The 25,726-nt window shown below is 39.3% G+C and overlaps 3 protein-coding genes across 3 annotated transcripts; 2 read left to right on the top strand and 1 right to left on the bottom strand.

The window, feature by feature from the left end:
- Window positions 1-7,162: 7,162 nt before the first annotated feature.
- Window positions 7,163-10,272, bottom strand: LOC113448838 (olfactory receptor 5AR1-like). The gene is made up of 2 exons (XM_026719654.1): window positions 9,357-10,272; window positions 7,163-7,200 (listed from the first exon to the last, which is right to left on the bottom strand). Exons 1-2 carry the CDS (start codon window positions 10,270-10,272, stop codon window positions 7,163-7,165), a joined length of 954 nt encoding a protein of 317 aa, XP_026575439.1.
- A 6,741-nt stretch (window positions 10,273-17,013) lies between these two features.
- LOC148128047 (olfactory receptor 5AR1-like) lies at window positions 17,014-18,001 on the top strand. Its single transcript, XM_087930426.1, is given in 2 exon segments — window positions 17,014-17,054; window positions 17,056-18,001. Coding segments are annotated over 2 exon segments (984 nt in total). The 5' UTR covers window positions 17,014-17,016.
- Window positions 18,002-22,121: 4,120 nt separating this feature from the next.
- On the top strand, window positions 22,122-25,186 carry LOC148128046 (olfactory receptor 5AR1-like). Its single transcript, XM_087930246.1, has 2 exons — window positions 22,122-23,009; window positions 25,100-25,186. Exons 1-2 carry the CDS (start codon window positions 22,122-22,124, stop codon window positions 25,184-25,186), a joined length of 975 nt encoding a protein of 324 aa, XP_087786372.1.
- Window positions 25,187-25,726: the final 540 nt, after the last annotated feature.

The following is a 25,726-nucleotide window of genomic DNA, read 5'->3' as shown; positions in this document are numbered from 1 at the left end:
CCAAACTAAGTGATTATAATTAATGGTCCATCTGAAGGTCCTTAAGTAGTCATATATTCATTGCATGAAATAATCCTGTCAAAATACTATCCAAATAAGGATTTAATTCTCAATTTGTCTAGATTCACACAACGCAGGGACACAGGGCTTCCTTAATTATGATTTATTTCATTAATGAGAATGAATTTACACAATACACTAAGATATAAATCATAATTTATAAATGCAGAGACAAGATCATAGTTCGTGAAATACAGCAATTTATAATTTGATTTGATTAGATTTTAGCTAGGAAACACAGGTACTATGGGAGAAAGAGGGAAGGAAGAATGAAGTGTAGTGATCAAAGAGATTCTGTATTGTTCATAAATTGCCTATCACTGAGTTAGAATCTGCCCACTCTTCCCCAGCTAAGATCTTTTTCATTACATGTGATATAATGAAGCATTCAAAAAACATGTGACATTCAGAACTCTGCCAGATTCCCAGTCTTTCCATTTGCTAATAATTCTTAATGCACATCAACACAAAACTGCATTTCTCTACATTTCACACCCCAATGTATTATTTCCTGAGCCACCCGTTTCCTGGACATGTGCTGTGTCCCATAATCATCCCTCAAATGCTGTACAACCTCAAATGACAAAACCATCTCCTTTGGTAGTTGTGTTGTGCAGATGTTCATTTCCCTGTCTCTTGGAGGTACCAAATTCACCCTGCTGGCTTTCATAGCATATGACCAGTACATGAGTATTTGCCATCCCTTGTGATACAATGTTGTAATGAGACAATTGTTCTGTGTACAGATGGCGCTTGGACGTTGGCTCTATGGCCTGGTGCAGTCAGCGTTCATTCTATAATTGCCATTTTATGGGAATATGGAGGAAAAAAATTATCAACCATGTTTGGTTGTGACATGTTAGCTGTTCAGCAGTTGGCTTGTTCAAACACCTTCAGTAGGGATGCTTTGATGCTAGGAGCAGGTATCCTCATTCTGCTCACCCCTTTTTCCTGGTGCTGGTGTCTTACATGTTCATTTTTTCAACCATTCTTCCTATTCATACAGCAGATGGAAGGCACAACGCTTTCTCCACCTGCTTAGCCCACATTATTTATTCATTTAGCATATGGCATCTACAGAGGTCAAAATCGCCATAATTTGGAGCCATAGATTTTCAATGGGATACATGTTAAAATTCAATATCTCTCAGCCCACTTCACTGTGGTGACCCTGTGCTATGGGACAACTATCTTTGCCTACTTGCATCCCAGCTCCCACAATTCATCCAAGCAAGAGAGGGAAAATGGACTCATTGTTTTACTGTGTTTTCACACTGATGCTGAATCCCATGATCTACAATCTGCGGAACGAAGTGGTAATAGGAGCCCTGGGAAAAGTGGAAGTAGAAGAAATCTATGGGTCTAATTTCTCTACTTCATCAATCTTGTGTGAATATCACCAGAGAAAGCCCTGTCTGTCTGCCTTCAGTAAGAGAAATGGATAGATTTGCTACAGAGCATTTTTGTGCTGATTTTCTTGGAACGCCTTCTCACAGGAGGTACCTGCAGGGGTGGGATTCAAATTCCTTAAAAACCGGTTCTGTGGGCGTGGCCTAATTTGTGGGTGTGGTTTGGGTGGGAGTGGCTTGCTGACTGGGCGTGGCTAGGTGGTCATGTGACTGGTGTGGGCGTGGCTACATGGGCATGTGATGGGTGGGCGTGGCCATGTGGCCATGTGACTGGCAATCCAAATTTAAGTGGTCCTCGCTTAATGACCAGGTCCTCGCTTAGTGGCCAGTTGCTTAGCAAGTGTTTTTTGCCAGTTTCCAAGGCCTGGGGAACCCTGAAGAGGGCAAGGCGAGGTGCAGGCAGCTCAAGGAGGTATGGGGAGTGTAAGGTGAGGCCCGGGCAGCTATGAGGAGCTACATGGAGGGCAAGGCGAGGCTCAGGCAGCTACGGGGAGGGCTGCAGAGGCCAACTCACATTTCTCTTCTTTGCCCTAATGACTAAGTATTAAAAAAGATATACCAAAACAAAAGGTAGTTTATTATGTCATGTCTTTAATGCTTTAATAATAAAAAGCTACACAAAACTATATTGTTACAACATTTTAAAATATTAATCAAAAACTGTTACATAACAAAACTTTACAAAAAACAATCAAACTTATTTAAAGTACTCCCAATTTGCTTTTGTATTATCGTCCCAAGTTACAGCTTTCTTGTGTTTTACACAAGCATCATCAGCTGTGTGATGATGTGCCCATAACCACTTCTTTACTATAGGAACAGGGTCCCATTTTTGCACAGTAAGCCAATTAGACTGATGGTCAGGATGTTTGTAATATTGGAAACTGTAAGGCGATTTCTGCCCTCTAAACATATTATGTTCATCTGCGAGAAGCCCCTTTCTGCCTCATTTTTGGTAAGTTGCTTTTTTATTTATTTATTTATTTAATTATTTAGTATCTGTTTTGTTTTTATGATTAATAAAAACAAAAACAGATACTAAAAAAATCAATAAAATACATAAATAAGAAAAGCATCTTACCAAAAATGAGGCAGGCAAGTTGGCTAGCCAGCTATGCCGGGGTCCTCTTCAGTTTTCAAGCTTGCTGCAGTGAGGGCAGCTGGCCCAGGAGGCAGCACTCAGACGGGCTGGCAGAAGCGGAAGCAGCAGGCGAAGGTAGGCGACTGCGGGGCTTGTTATTTTGCCTCCTCACTCACCAATTGGTGGTGGGAAGGCAAGGAAGGCAACAACCCTTGGGCTGCAGCAGGTGAGGGAAGGTGGCGGCCAGCCTAGCCAAGATGGTCACCACCAGCTGGCCGAGCCAAGATGGTGGCCGCCGGCTGGCCTAGACAAACTGTCAGCCACCGGCTGGCCTAGCCAAAATGGCGGCCGTCAGCTGGCCTAGCCAAGATGGCGGCCGCCGGCTGGCCTAGCCAAGATGGCGGCCGTTGGGTGGCCATCCTGACCCAGGAGTCGGTACCGACCGGGGATGGCGGTGGCAGTGGCAGCAGGAGCAGGTAGGGGACCAGCAGCAGTGGGGTTTACTGCTTTGCCTCCTCACTCACCAATCAGTGGTGGGAAGGCAAGGTAGCTGCAATGGAGGCTGAAGGAAGATGGCAGCAGGTGAGGCAGGGAGCGTTGGTGAGGGCAGTGGGTGTCCTGGGAGTTGGCACTCGACGGGGGCTGGTGGCGGCAGGTAGGCGAATGGATCATACTTACTGATCCGTGTCTTTGGAGGCTGGGATAGGCAGTCCAGGCAGGTGAGGATGGCTAGCAGCAGCGGTGGCTGGGGCTTGTGTCTTCTTTAATGGCAGCTGCCACAGGAGGCAGTCCAGGCAAGACAGGCAGGCAGGCCTGGGAGGCAGGCTGGCCGGGCAAGGGCGGTTAGTGGTAGTGGTGACTGGGGCTTGTGGCTTGCCCCAGCAGGGCATCAGAAGGCAGACAGCGATGGCTGGCTGGCTAGATAGATAGCTGGCTGGCTGGCTGGCTGGATGGATGGATGGATGGATGGATGGATGGCTGCTGCTGCTGCTGCTGCTATGGGTGCTGCTGTTGTGAGCAATGGCGCCAGGCGGGAAAATTTTTGTAGGTATCGCACATGCGCTATAAGTGGGGTGGAGTGGGCAGGGGAAAATGAGGCAAGGATAGCCACACATGCGCAGTAAACAAAACCCGGTTTTTGGAGTGGAGGAGAGTGGTGGGGGTGGGGCCAGTGAAGGGAGGGGTGGGCGGTGGAGAGAATGAGGCAAGGTTTGCCATCCATGTGTGAAAAACATCACGCATGCACAGTAAAAAATCGCTGGTTTTTGGAGCTTAGGAGCAGCAGAGAGTTGCAGGGGCGGGGCCAGCAAAGGGAGGGACGGCGGGGGACAGAATGAGGCAAGGATTGCCAAAAAATGTCACGCATGCGCAGTAAAAAATAGTTTTCGGCCCGTAGGAGTGGCGGAGAGGAGCAAGGCCAGCCAGGGGGCGATTTTACCGGTTCTAAGAACTATCGGTGATGTTAACAACCAGTTCTATAGAACCGGTATGAACCAGTAGAATCCCACCCCTGGGTACCCGTGTTTCAAGTGAGACAGGTCATAACACAGATGAATACAGAACTTTAAGCTGGTTGACAAACTATTGAGCAACTAATGCTATTGCTTCTTCTTTAGATTGTAGCTACATTTCTTGTATTCAGTTTTTAAATGTTGCATATACCTTTTGGAGATTCCTTTTTGCTGCAGCTCAGCTATTGCAATAAATGTAAAATACATTCATAAGAAGATTGTTTGATTTATAATTTCAGAGAGAAAAATTGCAACATTTGGGGAAGCTAATTGGGGAAGATCATCTACTGACAAAAACTGCTCCAAAACTAGTAACTTGGATATTTTTCCCAACCCAAGTCAATCCTTACCATCCATCTATTGACTCTGTTCTAACTCTACCGTTGGATAATAAGTTCTATATTATGCATGTGTAATGTATGAGAAGCAAAGTGCTTGGCTGAGCCCTCCAGCTTCACTATACACCTTTTCCAGCACATCACCATCAATGACAACCCCAACGCAGAAATAGGGCAAGTGTGACTATACAACTCTGAATCTGTCCACATAGTCAGGTTGATGTATGTCAAACTATCATCTAAACAAATTACCATAGCATAATATACATATATGATTAATGGCATGATAAACAAAGACTGGAAGCACACAGTACTAGTACAAAGATTATCTTCTTACCCTTCTAAGAAAGAAAATAAGGAACAAAATGGGTTCCCTCAGGATAAGATTTCAACCCCCAAAGTAGTATGCTACTAATACTTTTAAAAAAAATTAGCACTGCTTACATGCTACCATAAATATTTCTTACTTGACTAGCAGGTATTTTGAAAGACTAAATTATTGTCCACTTCAATTCTTAAAAACATTTCCAGAATAAAGAATATCCTGTTTTACAACTCGTTTTAGAGGCTTTTTTTTCCTTCTAGGCAAATATCATCCCCAAGTTCTGTTTAAAATTTTCCAAAATAAATTAGGTTCCTCTGACAGAATGCTGATTGCTGTCCCTTCCTATAATTTCTTCTTTTGTGATACTTTGAATTTATCTTTCTGTTAACATAATATCTATGAAGAGACATGTCATTCTCTGGGCTTACTAGTGTTGCATTAATAATTATTATTACTATAATTGTTATTATGGTCTTCATTGGCATCCTCATCTTTTCTAGTTTAAAGTTAATCAATAATAGTGTCTTTGACATGCCTAGCTAAATCACATTGTGTTTCATCTGTGAATACCAGTACCTCTTTAAAATTCAAGTATAGCAGCTGATTTTTTAATGTAATATGAAAAATGATATCTTTGGATGGAGAGGATTCCCTTGTATTAGAACAATCTAGGAGAGATTAATTAGAACTGTTTATGTGGGTAAATACACTGCTCAAAAAAAATAAAGGGAACACTTAAACAAAACAATGTAACTCCAAGTCAATCACACTTCTATGAAATCAAACTGTCCACTTAGGTAGCAACACTGATTGACAATCAATTTCACATGCTGTTGTGCAAATGGAATAGACAACAGGTGGAAAGCATAGGCAGTTAGCAAGACATCCCCAATAAAGGAGTGGTTCTGCAGGTGGTGACCACAGACCACTTCTCAGTTCCTATGCTTTCTGGCTGATGGTTTGGTCACTTTTGAATGCTGGCGGTGCTTTCACTCTAGTGGTAGCATGAGACGAGTCTACAATCCACGCAAGTGGCTCAGGTAGTGCAGCTCATCCAGGATGGCACATCAATGCGAGTTGTGGAAAGAAGGTTTGCTGTGTCTGTCAGCGTAGTGTCCAGAGCATGGAGGCGCTACCAGGAGACAGGCCAGTATATCAGGAGACATGGAGGAAGCTGTAGGAGGGCAACAACCCAGCATCAGGACCGCTACCTCTGCTTTTGTGCAAGGAGGAACAGGAAGAGCACTGCTAGTCACTGCAAAATGACCTCCAGCAGGCCACAAATGTGCACGTGGCTGCTCAAATGGTCAGAAACAAACTCCATGAGGGTGGTATAAGGGCCCAATGTCCACAGGTGGGGATTGTGCTTACAGCCCAACACCGTGCAGGACGTTTGGCATTTGCCAGAGAACACCAAGATTGGCAAATTCACCACTGATGCCCTGTGCTCTTCACAGATGAAAGCAGGTTTACACTGAGCGCATGTGACAGACATGACAGGGTCTGGAGATGCCGTGGAGAACATTCTGCTGCCTGCAACATCCTCCAGCATGACCAGTTTGGCAGTGGGTCAGTAATGGTGTGGGGTGGCATTTCTTTAGGGGGCCACACAGCCCTCCACATGCTCGCCAGAGGTAGCCTGACTGCCATTAGGTACCAAGATGAGATCCTCAGACCCCTTGTGAGACCATATGCTGGTGCAGTTGGCCCTGGGTTCCTCCTAATGCAAGACAATGCTAGACCTCATGTGGCTGGAGTGTGTCAGCAGTTCCTGCAAGACGAAGGCATTGATGCTATGGACTGGCCCACCCATTCCCCAGACCTGAATCCAATTGAGCACATCTGGGACATCATGTCTCGCTCCATCCACCAATGCCACATTGCACCACAGACTGTCCAGGAGTTGGGGGATGCTTTAGTCCAGGTGTGGGAGGAGATCCCTCAGGAGACCATCTGCCACCTCATCAGGAGCATGCCCAGGCATTGTAGGGAGGTCATACAGGCACATGGAGGCCACACACACTACTGAGCCTCATTTTGACTTGTTTTAAGGACATTACATCAAAGTTGGATCAGCCTGTAATGTATTTTTCCACTTTAATTTTGAGTGTAACTCCAAATCCAGACCCATGGGTTGCTAAATTTGATTTCCATTGATAATTTTTGTGTGATTTTGTTGTCAGCACATTCAACTATGTAATGAAACTAAAGGCCCAAGGGCTGGATGCAGCCTGCAGGGTGCTTAGATCTGGATCACATGGCTGCCCTGGAAACAGTGAAGGACCAGACCTCTGCCAGCAAAAATCTGCCTCTGCCAGCAAAAATAGAGTTTGGGAGGGCTGCAAGTGGCCTCCCAAGCTCCATTTTCAGCTGTGATGGCTTCCTGCAACCCTCTGCCAATGAAAATGGAGCTTGCTCAAATTAATTTTACCCAGACATCACACTGGTGAAATAGACACTGAAATTTTTGCTCTTTCTATATTTAATAAAAATAGAAAATTAAATTTAAAAAAAGAAGAAGAAAAAGGAGCTTGGGAGGGCCATTTTTGCTGGCAGAGTGTTTGGGCCACCACAGGGGCCCCTGACATAAGTGACATCAAGCTGACCATTCTCATCCCAACCATGCCCCCCCTGACCCCCCAAGATCAAACAAAATCCTAATGCGGCCCTCAATGAAATTGAGTTTGACACCCCTGCTCTACATAAGAGAAATTAGAAATATTTTGGGAGTTTTAGTTAGCATTTCTTTTAAATTAGAATTCCTGAACAATTGGGAATATCATGCATGAAATTACAACTCCAATTTGCACTATGGATTACAGGTGTTTCTCAAGGTAACATTGTCAAGGTAACATTAGGACAGATTGCATCCTAAATGAAGAGGCCAGTTAACAATATATTAACATAGTTTTATTGACCATGTCGCATCAATTTAAGTTATAGAAATATAATTATGATGATGATGGCCACCCATATACTAAAGATAGTAGTATTGTTGGCCATTATGGGAACCAAACTATGAGCTCATTAGCACTGCCACTTTTGAATGGAAGTGTGGCAAGTGTCTTCCCAAATCTATTCCCAATGTTTCTATAATGTATTTCTCTCTTGTTAACATCTCCATGATGTGCCTTGTCATGGCCATTGTGGCTTAACTCTGAATGTCATTTTTACTGGCTATTTTGAAACTCTATTCTTGCCTAAGATCACTGGTCAGGACTGCTGGCTTCTTCTAAATGGAGCTCCCAGAAGATGTAGGAGGTTCTGAAGTGAAACAATGAAGAGATCTGTAATAATTCTGGTAACAGATTCATTTCTAATTCATTAATTATTTTATTTAAATTTATTGGCTACCCAGCTCTAGTGGAGATATGAATAAAGCACACATAACAAAGACTGTTCAAAATGAGACCATGAGAAGTTCAAATATCTGTAACTTTTCAATGCAGTCAAACAGAAGCCGATAAGGAGATTATATGTAGCATAAGGAAAAAAAATGTATTTAAGGTCTTGACCAGAAGATGTTGAGGCTTATATTGGGAGGGTGGTGGTGGCTAAAGTTCTCAACTAACTGTTCTCAGTCCTATCCTCTATTAATTGATATAATCTTCAGTACTTTTGATGGAAATTAATTATATAATTTATAGGAGTAGCTTCATTGATCTGTCTAAAAGCTCTTCTGAATCAGTTTTGGTGTTATGAAAAAGAGTGAAAATTGTTTTTCTGCCAAGGTTCCAAAAACGCTTTTGTGGTCCTGTCTCTTTGATTTTTTTTCCTATGTAAAATGTTCCAATCGTTTTGTTGCTTTGAATATTTAATTTGTTTTTACTATTTGTATCTCAGTTTTTAATACAGCCCTACCAACTGTTGCAACTTGTAGAATTCTATAGGGATTTTACAGAAATCAGTTCATTATTCCAGCTCAGGATTTTTTATGCTTTGTGAATTACAAAAAGGTATCCTACATTAAGGGGGAGAAACTCAGATTTTAAAAAATATTTTATTTTATGTATTTTGACTGGATATGTTTAATACAACTCTTTGGATCATTATCCCTCCATATATTCCAATGCCTTCTAATCAATATTGCCATAGACTGAACAAGGCTAACTGAGCGTATAGTGTTTTTTTTCCACAGAAAGAATTTGGGTATTTTAAACATAAAGGTGAAAAGTATGGTTAAATATAAAATCTGACTGAAATATTTGGTTTATTACATGTTAAATACTTGCAACATGTCAAATTCAGAACTAGTAACAACTTTTAATTTATTAACCATCTTGCTTTATGAAACTAGGGACTCTCATTTTCTGGACTCTTGCTATACTATCATTGTTTGTGGCTGAAGAGCCTGGGAAGTGGCTAAGAGCTGGCAGTCAAAGTTTATCTGATTAAATTGAAACAATTTCAGCAGGATTGAGACTATTGTTAGTTAAGTCTACTATGTTAAATAAGATGTGATTGTTATTGAAATAATATTCCAATGTATAAAAAATAACAGAACATTACGGTACAATGTATTGCTTTTACCGAGTGATGTCATTTCTCTTTAGAAGGGTCAGAGGTTAATTCTGAATGAAATTGTCCCTTAGATTTATTTGGGTTTCTTGCTTTTAAAAGTCCATACGATGCCCACTGATTTTACCAGAGCATCTTTCACCTCCTTGTTCCTCAGGCTGTAGATCAAAGGGTTGAGCATGGGGATCACAACTGTGTAGAACATAGAGGCCCATTTATCTTGGTCCATGGAATAGCTGGAGGTGGGCCGGATGTACATGAAGACAATGGTCCCATGGAATATCCCAACAGCTGTCAGGTGAGAAGCACAGGTGGAAAATGCCTTGCGCCTGCCCTCAGCGGAGTTCATTCTTAGGATTGTAACCACAATATAAACATAGGATATAAGACTCATACAAATGCTGCATGCTTCAATGAATCCATCGATGATAAGCAGCACAAGCTCATTAACAGAGGTGTCAGAACAGGAGAGTACAAACAGTGGAGGCATATCACAAAAGAAATGATTAATAAGATTTGACCTGCAGAATGTGAGTAGGAATGTAGAGGAAGTGTATACTATTGTATCCATTAAGCCTATGCAATATGCAAAAGTAATCAATTGTTGGCAGAGAGTTTTGGACATTATCGCTGAATAGAGTAGTGGATTACAGATGGCCACATACCTGTCATAGGCCATCACAGCCAACAAAACACACTCTACGTCTACAAAAAACACATAGAAAAAGAGCTGAGTAGCACAGGCATTGTAGGAAATTATTTTAGTTTCACTTAATAAATCAATCAGCATTCTAGGAGCAACAGTTGAGGAACAACAGAGATCAACAAAGGAGAGGTTGCCCAGGAAGTAATACATGGGTTTGTGAAGTTGAGTGTTAGTGCATATCAGTAGAATCATCCCAATATTCCCTAACACAGCAATGAGATAAATTAAGAGGAAGATAAAAAAAAGTACAAGTTGCATTTTGGGATTGTCTGTGAATCCCTGAAGAATGAATTCAGTAATGACAGAATCATTTCCTTTATCCATGATCTTTCACAATGGGTGCTGGGTTCAGAATATTAGCTGAATATGAAATGTCTTTTTTTTTAATCTATCAAAGGAAGGAAAGAAGATTGGCTTTCTTTAGAGTTCCATCTATCTTGGCTTCTCTACAAAAATAACAATGAGGAGCAGGATCATATTTCCACTGTATTTATCTAAATCAGACATGTCTAACCCATGGCCCAGGGACCGCATGTGGTCCTGGACAGCTAGTAATGCATCCCTACAAAAAACCCCAAATCAAGGAGGTTTGTTATTTATATACATAAACTACATTTTACATTTTATATGTGGCACAAGACAATTTCTCTTCACTAAATGCAACCCAGGCAAGCTAAATATTGGACATGTTTGATCTAAATGATCATTACATTTGCATTAAACAAAAATACAAGGCAGAGCAGTGTGCACAGCTATTTAATGTTTATTTCATTTGCTGAGGCATTGTATGTGAGAATTCATATTAATGCTGTGTGCTAGTTGTGTGACTATTTTTATAAAAATCTATGATGGGATATGTTAAAAATATTATATAAATTTTGAGTTGCTGAAAAACCTTCTTTCCCCTTTTTTCTTGAGAAGCCTCTGAATTAAAAAAAATAAAATAAAATAAAATCACCTGCGTTCAGGGTACTGGTAGATTCCAAGCACTTTCATATTTCTTGTTTAATGCATTTGACTGTCATATTTTGTAGATGATGTGTTTTAAAAGCTATTTTCATTGAATGTCATTGCTATCCTTCTGATTCCAGAGTATCTTCTGAATATGTTGAAAGTGCTACTGATATTTATATGGTTCCAAATATGGATCCAAATTTCATCTGAAAACATCTAAGTTGAGTGCAATAACTTCTCATCTGATGTAGTTCTCTATATATTAATTCTTTCCTATAAAAGTAGCCCACAAATATTTTAATATACAGATTACTAAAACCTCTTATTTGAAGTCCTTTATTCTCTCTCAAATCCAGAGGCAAATAAGAGGTTTTAGCAACCTATGTAGTAAAATATTGGTAGGTCAGTTTTCACTGGTGAGGCAGCATCCAAAAGTAGCAGAACTGGTTAGACAATTGTAAATGATTAAGGGCAGAAAGGGGGAGCTGTCTACATCTCCTGCTTAAAAAGTAAGAACAATGGACTAACTGGCTGAGATGCTAAACTATCTCATGATCTATCTCATGATAGTTTAGCAATTCTAAACAGATGCCAGAGAAAACTATCCAGTTAGAAAGTGGGGTTAACTTGTTACCATTTGGGGGGCAGGGGAGAAGGTGTCTCCTTGCCCCCCCCCCCCCAATTTGTGAAAGATAAAATGAAAAACACAAGACCACTGCAACTGTGAAACTTCCTTGCTTTCAAATGACTGGACACACCATAGCATAGAAGAGAACCATACACAATGTTTCACTGCAGCACACACTTCACTTTATCTTTCTAACATAGGGTCCTGTACAACCCCCCTTCATTATGGCACTCTTTGTTGAAGGGGTCATTGCAGTTGATTATCTTTTTTTCTCTCTCTTATATTACTAGAAAATCATCCTTTTTCGCACAGTATAGCAGAATACATCTGTTAATATTCAACACTGTTGTTTTAATATCTTAACATGAGTTCAGAAGAAATCTTGATCTTAATGGTTCAATCCAGGATTCTCAAACTTTGCAGAATCACAAATGCACATTGTGGACAGTATCTGTGATATACAGATTAAAATTCAGTTCTTAAAAGTAAGTTCTGTATTTAGTTCTTCCCAACCTTGACATTAATCAAATCATTAGTTTTATTTGTGGTGTTGTGACAAACGAACTTGAGAACTACTGATTTAATCATTAAGTAATATCTTAAAAATGAATGTTTAAGGCAAGGGTTAAAAAGTGGAACATTGGTATATTGTGCTAAGATCAATGGCAGATCAGTTTGGTATCTCTTGTATTTTTACCAATCTATATTATAATTAAATAATTATAAACAATTGCTATTTATAGCTATTGCATCTTTTTAGGAAAAAAATGGGCAGATTGTATTGTGGGGATAAATAGAAAGGAGCATTAAATATGTTCGCATTTTTATCTTATATCTTATCTTATCATCTTATTTATAAAAATAATAATACTGAAATACTATATTATACTGAACTAGGCTACACCATATATATCATAATATATACCATAGTTTATATTATAGACACATATATTTATAACTTTAGTAATCAAGTTATTCTGAGAACAATGTGAATTAGAACCTTGTCAATATATGAAATCCACATAAATTGCTATGGCTTATACATATGAAAATTGTAAAGGCAAAATATGAAAGTCTGTCTTTAGAACCAGTACATGTATTAAAAATCCTTCCCTGAGTTAACAAACATACCTGATGTTGATGGAGTTTTCTTTCTTACAGACTCTGTAAGTAGGCAAAAAGATCTTATATGTCTTTAGAGACCATCTGGGACATGTTCCCTGATGGACTTCAATATATCTTTTAGATACAAACACCAAGTACCAATAATTAACTTTCTTGCTTTGTTGTGATTTAATCTTTTAATTGCAGGTTAGTTGCAACTGAATAACATTTAGAGAATTATCCCCCCCCCCCGAAAGTTGTATTGTCAAATTGAATCACTAGTTCTAAAGTTTTGTATCAATTTTTTCCACGGGTAATGGCCATTCTATCAATCAATGTCAGCATTCCTATCAAAATGGAAGATGACCCTACACATTGTCCTCTTTTTTCCTTTCTCAAGAAAACAGTGGGTATTTCAGATAATAGATGAAGAAGGTCATCTGCATTCAAGTGCACCCTGACCAATTGATTGCAAAGTCTAAAAACATGACTGATCCTTGAGAAATGCATATAACATACAACTTAACATGCTATTAAGTTAAAACAGTAGGCTTTAATACAGGCTACGTAAGAATACATGTCAAAAGCAAGAAAGCAAAAAAAAAAAAGGCAATGGCTATTGATTGATTGATTGAATGAATTTATTTGCCGCCCATCTCTGGGCAACTTCCAGCATTAAAACATTAAAATCCTAACATAAATATTGTAAAAGAATCAAAATAGAAATACCAATTAAGATAAAATATAGTCAAAAGATGGGGAGGGAGGGAACAGGATGAGTGGAGGGGGTAGGTGGGATTGCCTCTTAATTCAGCTATCACCTCCAATTGATGCTCCTCTGTTATGGCCCCAAGCCCTCTCTTCAGGCTCCTGTGGAAGGATAGAAGGGTGGGAGCCAACCTCACATCTGGGGTAAGTTGTTTCAAAGGGCTATGCTATATCGGTAAATAAACCTAAAGACATTTCTACATAATAGTATGAATATGCATGCCTCCTGTGCTGAACTTGAAACTGACTTGAGAAATTGCTGTATTAATTCCAATTTTTCATCAGTGATGCCAGTCAGGCATTCAATCCAGACCAGGATTCACCAAACTTTTGGACCTCAGGGACCACCAAACTCATAATCTTAAATCCCGTGGAGCAGAGACCCTAGGAAAATCCCCCCAAAAGTCTGCAGGTAAATTTCTCACCACGTTTTCCTATCAATTGGTCATTCTTTATTTGGGATTGCAGGATACCGTCTCCAAGCTCTGTTCTCAGGGAGAGAGAGAGAGACTTTTGGCTTCATGCAAGGAAAGCAGCAGAAGCAGCAGAAGTCTTTCTTTCTCTCTCCCCCAAACTCCACCAGAAATGAGTCTTGTGAGACTTGTCACACCAATGCAGCCTCTTGCACCCAATTTAGAACATCAAGAATGTAGAATAATAGATTGGAAGGGTTAATGGCTTTTGGCAGCACACCCAGGCTCTTAGTTTCCCTCTCAGCTGCTGCATTTGCTTTTTAAAAAAGGGGGAATGACTGTTTTGAGTCTTGGAGCAGGATGCCTTGCAGGGTCCCAAAGACTCATTTCTAGCAGAGTTTGGGGGAAAGAAAGAAAGACTTTTGCTGCTTTCCTTTCATGCAGCCAAAAGCAGAAGAAGAAAGAAGCGGAAAGAAGCAGCCAGTGGTGGCCAGGCAAGATGCATGGGATGAGTGGAGCAAGTTTCCCCCCCTCTCCTCTTTCCCCCCCCTCTCCTCACTACCTTGTGTTGTTTGCAATGCAAGTGATGCAAGCCTTGTGTTCCCACGGGCCATGTGGGCGGCGCAGCCTTGTGTTCCTGCACAGCCTGGATTAATTGCTTTGGGGAGTGCTTTGGGGGTGACATTTCTCTGCTCCATCACTAGAAGCTTTCAAAAACAGTGAGGGAAGTATACCCCAAAGGGATATATTTTCCTATTTTCCCCACAAAAACAACCCTGTGAGATGAGTTGGGCAGAGAAAGACTGTCTAGACCAGCAATTGCCAACCAGTGGGCCGCAGCCCACTGGTGGGCTGCAAGAAAATTTTGGTGGGCTGCAGAGAAATCTCACCACCAGAGCATCCCCCAAAGCAATTAATCCAGGCTGCGCAGGAACACAAGGCTGTGCCGCCCACATGGCCCACGGGAACCCACCCCACACTCACTCCTTACCCGGAAAACTTGCCTGCTAAATTGCTATTTTTTCTGACCATCAGCTGTTCTGCTGTGCTGGGAGATTTAGATTAGTTAGAAAGCAGGAAATGGTTGGATTTCTTACTTTCTAGCTCATCTTTAGATCTTCGGCTCTGCTTTTAAGTACAGCTGAACCTCCCTTAGGACTGAAGGTTCTATTATTCAGTGCAGACTCACAGCAAGCAAATTTTATGTGACAGACTGAGCTAGCTGATGGCAGTTAGATAGATCACTGAATGATTCTGGGAGCAACTCAATCTGCCTGCCTGCTTTGCATGATTTTGGGTAAAAGTTGCTCTTTTTTATAAAAAATTCAATATTTACATACATGGTGTGTTGTCAGTTAATTTTATGAGTTTGCTTGCAAGCAAATTTTATGTGATAGATTGAGCTAGCCGATGGCAGATAGATAGATCTCTGAATGAATCTGTGATTCTGTGAGCAACTCAATCTGCCTGTCTGTTTTGCCTGATTTTGGGTAAAAATTGTTCTTTTTTTATAAAAAAATTCAATATTTATATAAATATAATATTTACATAAAGTCATGCCCAGCCAGTCACATGACCACCAAGCCACGCACACACAAATTAGGCCACGCCCACAGAACCAGTTAGTTGTCCCTGGGATTTAAAATTATGAATTTGGTGGTCCCTGAGGTCCAAAAGGTTGGCAACCCCTAGTCTAGACAAAGGTTAATAAAGAGTTAATTGTCTATAGAGATTCTCAGTCATCCAGGCCCTGGTTATCTCAAAGATGCTTTTTTCAAAAGGCAACTGGATTATGTTTTTGCTTCAGGAAGAAATGTTTCACACCTCATCCAAGAAACTTCATCTATTCTGACAGAATGGTGGGGTGGATGATAGGATTAGTTTTAACAGGATGGGAGTGAGGAATGGAAGGATCATATTTCTTTGTAGTCATCTGGTCATTATCATTCTTTCTGGGAGCCATTGAGTCTCTTGGAGGTTTATCTGTGCCCTCAGGGTCACCTGAATCAGAGTGCAAATGGCAGTGGAATGTTCTTGGAACTGCTGAAAGGACTGTGTTGTAGACAGGAAAAAGATGTTCTATGGTTTCATATCTCAGGTCCACTACAATAGTCCTCTATATCCATGTTCTGGATAGAGAGGACCATTGGTTTGGGTAAAAGAGGCCATCTATGTTAAAACTGACCAGCCTTGTCTCAATAGAGGCAGAGGAAAAAGGCACACACCTATGATAAGACAACAATATGATCCTTCCATCTCCTACCCATCAGTTCTAATCCTTCCATTTCCCCTCCACATCATCCTTTCAGAACTGATAAGGTTCTTGGATGAGAAGTGAACCATTGTCTTCTTCAAGGAAAAAAACATTTCTTCTTCAAAAAAGAAATAGTCCAGTTGCCTTTTGGAAAAAAAACACCTTTGAGACAGGTTAATTGAATATCTCTACCTTCTATGTTATTTGTCTCCACATAAAAAGAGATTCAGCTATGAACAAAGGCAAGAGACACCCTAAGTACAGGAAGGTATATCACTTGAGAAATATGGAGGAAAAAATTATGAAAAAGCAAAAATTTGTTTTCTTGCACCTTAAAAGGACATGAAATTCCATATTGATAGAATATTGAGAGCAAGACTCTTTTAAGGGATGGAGAAATCTTAAATTTGGAACCCAATGAATGGTGTGGGAATTTCATGTACTCTGCTACTGTCAATTTACCATCTACCTTTTGAAGGGGATATTTGCATAAAAGAAACCTGAAATAGGAGACCTAGAGCCTTCAAATGATCCTGCTTTCTAGGAGATAATGCAAAGTTCCCAAACAGATGGAAAAGGGGAAGTATGGCTGCCAGCAGATATAAATTAATTAAAAATTGATATATACATTTATAGCAACAAATCTACTGTAGTAATCTATCAATCTGCAACCTTCACATAACTGGTACAGGTAATAAAGTAGATGTATTAGAATAATAGAGAGAGAGAGAGACTACATTTTTGCATAATAAATATATTGCAGCTAGCAAATATGCTTTATACTGACTTAAGTATGGTCCTCTTCAAATAAATCCTGATTATTGTTGCATGAAGATAGGAACAGGGATGAAACTCTAAGAAAAAATATTTTTTTTTCCTAATAAGCAAGCAAAAAGACATTTCAGGATCAGCAAATCACCTGAAACAATCCATCTACTCAGCAAAACATGGATAAAGAAAATAGTTCTGCCTTTTCTGAATCCATTGGGATTGAAAGATAATCCCAAAATGCAGTTTATTCTTCTTACATTCCTCCTCTTGGTTTACATCATCACTGTATTAGGGAATCTGGGGATGATTCTGTTGATTTTCACTAAACCCCAACTTCACAAACCCATGTATTACTTCCTGGGCAACCTCTCCTTTGTTGATCTCTGCTGTGCCTCCTGTGCTCCTAAAATGCTAATTGATTTATTAAGTGAAACTAAAAGGATTTCTTACAGTGGCTGTGTTACACAATTCTTTGTATTTGCTATCCTTGCGGATGCAGAATGCCTTTTGTTGGCTGTGATGGCCTATGGCAGGTATGTGGCCATCTTCAATCCACTCCTCTATCCAACTGTAATGTCCAAAAAGGCCTGCCAGCAAATGATCACTATTGCATACTTTACAGGCCTGCTAGATTCAATGATACAAACTTCCTCTACATTCCAGCTATCTTTCTGTAGCTCCAATGTTATCAATCACTTCTTCTGTGATAAGCCTCCACTTCTAATGCTCTCCTGTTCTGATACATATGTTAGTGAGATTGTGTTATTTACCTTTGTTGGCTTTGTTGAAGCAAGTAGCATTGGAATGATTCTTATATCCTATGTTTACATTTTGGCTACAATCTTGAGAATGCGCTCCGCTGACGGCAGGCTCAAAGCATTTTCCACCTGCGCCTCTCACTTGACAGCTGTTGGGATATACCACGGGACAATACTCTTCATGTACTTTTGGCCCAGCTCCAGCTATTCCATGGACCAAGACAAATGGGCCTCTATGTTCTACACGATTGTGATCCCGATGCTCAATCCTTTGATCTACAGCCCGAGGAACAAGGAGGTGAAAGATGCTAAGTCAAAATCTCTTGGCCGAATCTGGGTTTGGAAAAGGAGAAACTTCCTTTTACAACCACTTGAAAAGGTGGCCATTGGGGGATGGGGGTGAACATACAGAAGATCTATCTAGAAGGCATGGTAAAATCATGTAAATTTTTAAATATGTGAATGTTTAAAGGCAAATTTAATAGGCAACTTAATAATAATCTCTACCAGTTAAAAAAAAAGAGGAAATTCAATGGAAATAAGATACAGGTCTAATGTGTCTTAACCAAGTGTGAAAGCCACAACCTGTCAGCTAGTTTCTATAGAAGACATTTGTGGTCAACCTAGGGAGTGTTTGTAGTCGACCCCTCTAGCTCTTGCTGATAGGTGTTAAAGAAATGCTACTTTATGTCATCACATCAAGACATACTTAAATACATAATAATTCTCCTTTTATTGTAATTTTTAATTCCTTCTATCTCCTTCTAATGTCCAATATTCAGGGTCCCATCCTATCATTTTTTAAAAGATCTCAAAATAAGAGCATGTTCCCATGAAAAAGGGTCTTATAATTAATTCCTAAATCTTATTTCAAATTCATCTGGATCTTTAGTCCATTTGCAATATTCCAAAATCAAGAAGCAGAAACAAGAGTCACAAGTTGGGAAGCCAAATGGTTGTTTCTAACAAAGACTGCAACCAAGCCAGCTACCAAAATCTGTCTTTTGACAACTGGCTCTAATTACTCGTGCTTTGTCAAGTGAGGAGTCTCATTGAGAACCATAGTTCTGCTTGCCTCTATAGATGTCTAGACCTAAAGCTTGGCGATTGTGCCTCATCACCTGATTGCTCCAGACAAGGAGAGAACTTGAGATCACCCACAAGCGCTCCAAATAGTTGCTCCTCATAAGGGGGACCACAAGACAGGAGATGTCTGTGGTTGATCAGAATCAGTTGAACCCTAGCTTACCGGTTCCTGAGGTTGACACAGGATCAGATGCAGCAACATTGTCAGAGTCAAGATCAGAATTGTGGCTCATAACAGTTATATTTAAATTTTCTTTCATTAAGGACTGAATAAAATTCACACAGTGCTGTAAAACTTGTTGGTCCAAAGGTCTCTAATAGCGGAAAAGCCATTATCATCAAATTTAAAAAAGGAATTGGAAAAGAAAATATAAGAAATTAGATAAGACAGCATGCAAATTCATGTAGGTATTAACCTCAGTTTGAGCAAGGGTAGCTTTCCTTCCTCAATCAGAGCTCTAAAACTGATGGTGACTGGTGTCTTGTGGTCTCCTTGTGAGGAGCAACTATCTGGAGCACTTGTGGCTGATCTCAAGTTCTCTCTTTGTTTGGAGAGCAATTATCAAAGAGTTGGTCTGTTTGGCTGCATTCTACCATGACTTATCAACTCTGCTACCAGTTCCCCTTTTCTTTCCTGGAATATTATTAAAATCTTGGCAAATTCTAGCCTTGAGACATAGTATGCAGGTTATTTTGTTCATGAGATTATGAGAAGTCAAACATGTTTGAGTTGTAGAATGATGTGATAGATTGTGTCTATAAAGGGGGAGGTGGTGTGATGAACTACAGCAAAGCCACAGTTTTCCAAGGATTAGGAAAGCACATTCCAAGGAGTGGGGGTGAGACAAGAGAAACAGCCTGGAGTTAAATCAGAAAAAAGGAAGAGAATTAGGATAGCCACTGCTTGGAATTTCCCAGGATATGTACTGTAGGTAAGTTTAGAGTGGGACTGTCAGACTAACTAGATTCTGTCTATATGATTTCAGCAAATAAATGACTGAATTTTGGCTGAATTGTACAATGTCACTCATTGGTTGCCTGAGAATTGTTGAGTTGTAGCTTGGGACTCAAGATATTATTTACTTAACTCTAATTTCTAATTAAAAGTATTACAATGAAGTATGAAAATACAACTACTTATCTCCAGGAGTATTGAAGTACATAAGGGACAATATCCCAAGTGATATGAAAAGAGACTTAAGATCTCTGCCCCTATTTACAAGTTTTGTAAGAGCAAAAAAGCAACTGACTCAACTCCAGGTATGTTTGCTAATTCACAATAAAATTTATTTAAATGTTGAAATTATCCTTTACATTGAATATTTATAACAATCCATATGGGAAATATTACTGAGAAGTTTCTGAATTGTACTAAAATCAATGGATTTATAATGGTTTGTAGTTTTCAGATATAAAGCTCTCTTAAGAGTTGATTCCAGATGCATTATTTTGCTGTAAGAAGAGATAAAATTCATAAATAAGAATTAATGCAGATCAAATGACTAGTATCAGAAAGTTTTGTTTAACAAGACTGACTCATCCTCACCTTATGGAATTCTTTCTTCCTTGATGTCTGATCTAAGCTTTACTCAGTTTAATTTAATCTAATTTAGTTGAATCTTTCCAATTTGAGACCCATATAAATCTAAATAAGAATAAGACATCAACTAGAAGCAAAATTAGGAAAATACATCAAAGAGTGGCAGGAAATTGCTTGAACCATTGTCATGAAAAAAGGAAGAGATATGCTTCTTGTCTATGGGATGAATTGTCCAAGGGAGCTTTTCAGGATTTCTCATTGGAACACCAGCCTCCATGGTTTGTGTCTATCCAAACACCATCTAAAATCCATCATGAGAACTTTGGAAATTCTTTGTGGAGAAAAAAATACATATTTATGACATACATTATATCTTTTGAGGGTGCATTATACCTAGGGTATCTATTTTGCTATCTGTTTCAATTAAGTGTGATTTCTTGTCTTCTCAGAAAGTACATAAAATTTTTAATCTTCATCCAGTTTCATTTATTAGGATGTCTAAGGACTTCTCCTTGATAACAGCTAGTCAGATCACCAATACCTGGTTTTCACCCTGCCTCCTTAGAGGAGGCGTTATAAGGTTCTTTATTAAGAATAATCTCAGACAAATATTTGAAATGTAACTAGACCGACAGAGAGGTTTCTATTGAACCTACAGCTTCAAGAATTCATAAATTAAACAAATAATCTTGAGCAGGCATCAGCCAATGATTTGACATACAGAGCCTTTGGTTATCATGATGAATATATCAGCAGAGACATCAGGAGAATGTAGCCCTCTTGGTGAATCTACCTCTTTTATTGTGTTTTTACATCATTGATCATGCAATATTAGCAATGAACTTTTGGAGGCACCACTTTGCAAAAGTTGAACTCTAGCCTTTTGAAATGTCTCTAGAAATGGTATGGATTAATATTTCAAGTTGTTATGATTGAAATATTTTGTCTAAAATTTATTTCTTTGTGTATATCTTGGCTTTATTATTTTTACCAGTAGCTCAAGGTGGTGAACATATCCAACACACCTTCCTTTTCCTATTTTCTTCACAACAACAATCCTGTGTGGTGAGTTGGACTGAGAAAGAGTGACTTGCCCAAGGTAAATAAACAGATTAACTGAATATCTCTACTATACCTTCTATATTTTTGGCTCCACATACAAAAAGGTTCAGCTATGAACACAAGCAAGAGACATCCTAAGTACAGGAAGGTATTGGGAAATATGGAGGGAAGAATTATGGAAAAACAAACAAATGTTTTATTGCACCATAAAAGGACATGAAATTCCATGTTGATAGAATATTGAGACCAATTGAAGCCAAGAATTTTTTAATGGCTGGTAGAACCTGAAATCTAGAACCCAAAGAAACAAAACTGGCAAATGAATGGTGTGGGAATTTCATGTACTCTGCTATGGCCAACTTACCATCTACCTTCTGAAGGGAATATAAATAGAACATAAAATAGGAGATCTGGAGCTTTCAAATCATCCTCCTTTCTAGGATATATTGCACAACTTAGGAATGTGTGGAAGGGGGGGATTATGGTTGCTCTACATAAATTCATCTAAATTTGACACAGTTCTTTTGCAACACATTATTCTTGCAATAAATTAATTTGCATCCTTTACTTAACTGAAATAAGAAATGAAGCAGATATATTCAAAGACTACATTTTTGCATAATAAACAGATTCTACCTACCAAATATGTTGTATACTGAATTAAGTTATTAAAATGTGGTCCCAGTCCTCTTGAAAAAAGTTCAGATTCTTGTGGCATGAGGAAAGGAACAGGGATGAAACTCTAAGTAATATAATTTTTTTTTCCTAATAAGCAATCAAAAAGACATTTCAGGATCAGCAAATTACCTGAACCAAGCCATCTACTCAGGAAATCATGGATAAAGGAAATGGTTCTGCCTTTTCTGAATTCATTCTTCAGGGATTGACAGATAATCCCAAAATGCAGGTGGTTCTTTTTACAGTCTTCCTCTTGATTTACATCATCACTGTATTAGGGAATCTGGGGATGATTCTATTGATTTTCACTAAACCCCAACTTCACAAACCCATGTATTACTTCCTGGGCAACCTCTCCTTTGTTGATCTCTGCTGTGCTTCAACCATTGCTCCTAAAATGTTAGTTGATTTATTAAGTGAAACTAAAAGGATTTCTTACAGTGGCTGTGTTACACAGCTCTTTGTATTTGCTATCCTTGCGGATGCAGAATGCCTTTTGTTGGCTGTGATGGCCTATGACAGGTATGTGGCCATTTGCAATCCACTCCTCTATCCAACTGTAATGTCCAAAAAGGCCTGCCAGAAAATTATCTCTATTGTGTACTTTACAGGCCTGCTAGATTCAATGATACAAACTTCCTGTACATTCCAACTATCTTTCTGTAGTTCCAACGTTATCAATCACTTCTTCTGTGAGGAGCCTCCACTTCTAATGCTCTCCTGTTCTGACACATATATTACTGAAGTTGTGCTATTTACTATTGTTGGCTTTGGTGAAGCAAGCAGCATTGGAATGATTCTTGTATCCTATGTTTACATTTTGGCTACAATCTTGAGAATGCGCTCCACTGACGGCAGGCACAAAGCATTTTCCACCTGCGCCTCTCACTTGACAGCTGTTGGGATATACCAGGGGACAATACTCTTCATGTACTTCCGACCAAATTCTAGTTACTCCATGGACCAAGACAAATGGGCCTCTATGTTCTACACGGTTGTGATCCCCATGCTCAATCCTTTGATCTACAGCCTGAGGAACAAGGAGGTGAAAGATGCTGTGCCAAAATCTCTTGGCTATATATGGATTTGGATTGGGAGTAAAAAATGTTACAATAACTGGCAAGGGTGACCATTTGAGGGAGGGTACATACAGAAGATCTATCTAGAAGGCATGATAAAATTAGTTGAGGCTATGTGGATTTTAAAAAAATGTTGCCCTAGACAAATGTAATAGACAATAATACTCTCCACCACTTTTGGAGAAAAAAAATTCATGGAGAATAGAATATACATTGTGTTGTCTTCTTTCTTCAACTGTGTATGCACGGAATTGCACAATGCTCTGAATATTATCTCAATATAAAACATATGTTTTTTTAAATATGATATAGTACACCAATAGAAGTCTCCACTTCTGCCAAAGGCCACTATTTCGGTTTCATCAGAGAAACCTGGCACTTCCAATTGGTTCACTCCTTTAGTCCCTTCCCATGATATTCATCCATTTAAAAATGGTAGTTTGACAGCAATCTATTCGAAAAAAGGGTTCCTGGCAGTCATAAATCAAAATCATTTATTGTAGAAAGCACAGAATCAAAATACATTTATAACTATGGGCTTTAAAAATCAAAAGAATGGAAGCATATATAATAAATCATTCCACAACTGTAAATTAATACTGTTGTTGGTTCTGAATTCGTCACGTCATAAGCAGTTTAGTATGGGATAAACCAAGTATTTCAGATATTTTTATTTAGTCATAATTACACAAATTGCTAGGCTTAGCTGGCCAATGTCTCTCAGACCAAGGCTAGTGTGAGAGTTGCAAAACTCCCACAGTTTTAAAGGAAGGTGTGCTGCACAAATTTTGATGACATACCTACAAGGTGCTACAACAAATGAATTTCAGGAAGAGATCATTAAGTCTCTTTGTTCAGCGCCATTGTTATTTTAAATAGTTGCTGAAAAAACTGTCATGTCAAGAACTATCTGCAAGGAACAGTAGTGCTTTCAACACATGAAGAAGATACCCTGGAATCACAGAAAAATAGCAGTTGGGATATTCAGGGTAAACAGCTTTTTAGAAAACTTAATTTATAAAATGTGAGAATCAGTTGTGTTAAGTGGAACAAGAAACATGACAACAATAGCCTAAAATCTATCAGTTCCCTGAAATCAGCAGAATTGTCAGATGATTTTTTCTTAATTCAGAGACTTCTCAAGAAAGACAGGAAAAAGAAGGTGTATCAGCACAGGGTCGGCCAGAAGTTGCAGGAATCCAGTGTGAAGAAGCCAATGCTCACACAGGATCAAAGAAAGATAAAATTCTTTTATTTCTGTACAGAAGCAGAAGAGTCTTCCTTCCCAGAGAGCACACCAAAACTCAGGCACAGGTGTGTTGTTGTTGTTTTTTTCTTTGGTTTGTTTTGTTGTTTGGTTTTGTTTTGCTTTTTGCCGCAGGAAACAAAATAAGAGAATTGCTGATTGGTACATGGTAGTCACATATGCAGACAAATAAAACCATTCCATAATATCCAAAATTATTTAATTCTATTTCATTCTCATATAAGCTGCCATAAAGAGGAGGGGGTCAACTTATTTTCCAAAGCACCAGAGGCCAAGACAAGAAACAATGGATGGAAACTAACCAAGGAGAGAAGCAACCTGGAATTAAGGAGAAACCTCCAAACAGTGAGGACTATTAACCAGTGGAACAGCTTGCCTTCAGAAGTTATAGGTGCTTCATCACTGGATGATGAAGAGACTGGACATTTCACTTATCTGAAATGGTGTAGGGTCTTCTGTTTGGGGAAGGAGTTGGACTAGAGAACCTCCAAGGAGCTGGAGGTCCCTTCCAGCTCTATTCTGATTGAAGTTCGCTACCTCTGGGTATGTTTTTGCTGTGCTAATAAGTTTTGCTTACCTCCAGGGCTTCATCTAGATGCCTGTAGTCACTGCTTAAGCTAAATATCATGTCACCTTCTTTGATTCCAGTAAAAGATTCACTTGCATTGTATCTTAGTGAAGTTCACTTGCAAGTTCCCTTGCAATGTCCCAAAACCACAACCTGTTGGCCAGTTTCTATAGAAGACATTTGTGGTCAGCCAAGGGAGCATTTGTGGTTGACCCCTCTAGCTCTTGCTGACAGGTATTAAAGAAATGCTACTTCTGGCAGGCAAAAGCTCCAATAAGTTAATGCCTCTGGCTAAAATTAATTCATAATTCACAAAAAAGCCTCTAAGTACTTATTAATAAACTATTAAGTCACCAGGCCCTCCAGCTGGAAAGATAAGTAAGATCCAAGCAAATTTCTATCCATTCATCCTACAGTAGCTCAAAATTTACATAGTATTTTTAACATTCATTCCAACATGGATTTTTGTAGAAACATCCACACCAATAGCACAAAGCATTAATATGAGTTCTCACATGCAATGCTTCAGCAAATGATGTAAATATTAGAATACCTTAAAATACTGCCTTACTTTGTATTTTTGCCCTGGTCCTCTGGATTATTGAGAAGCCAAAAAAGGTGGAACTCTAAAGAATGCAGATCTTCTTCCTTCCTTTGATAGATTTGATCTTTCTATGATTGTCCCCTCAGTTTGTGTCACGCTGTGTATTTGAGAACGTTAGGATCTTTCTATTGATTTGCACTAAATCCCAACTTCATAAACCCATGTCTACGGAGTGCCCAGTCATCCAGGTCATGGTTGTCCCAAAGGTGCTTTTTTTCCCCAAGAGGCAACTGGACTTCCTGGT

The sequence above is a fragment of the Pseudonaja textilis genome, chromosome 1, assembly GCF_049901715.1.
Source record: "Pseudonaja textilis isolate UNSWEBS1 chromosome 1, rPseTex1.2, whole genome shotgun sequence".
Lineage (NCBI taxonomy): Eukaryota > Metazoa > Chordata > Lepidosauria > Squamata > Elapidae > Pseudonaja > Pseudonaja textilis.
The sequence above is the reverse complement of the archived record's forward strand: the minus strand, read 5'-3'. Positions and strand labels throughout refer to the sequence as shown.

Excerpts from the sequence above, each read along its gene's own strand:
- LOC113448838 (XM_026719654.1), bottom strand. The coding sequence starts at position 10,272 with ATGGATAAAGGAAATGATTCTGTCATTACTGAATTCATTCTTCAGGGA. Across the intron at positions 7,201-9,356 it reads TGCTCTGGTAAAATCAGTGG|AAAGAGCAAAAATTTCAGTG; the intron begins GCATCGTATGGA and ends TATTAAATATAG.
- LOC148128046 (XM_087930246.1), top strand. The coding sequence starts at position 22,122 with ATGGATAAAGGAAATGGTTCTGCCTTTTCTGAATTCATTCTTCAGGGA. Across the intron at positions 23,010-25,099 it reads ACAGCCTGAGGAACAAGGAG|CTCTTGCTGACAGGTATTAA; the intron begins GTGAAAGATGCT and ends TGACCCCTCTAG.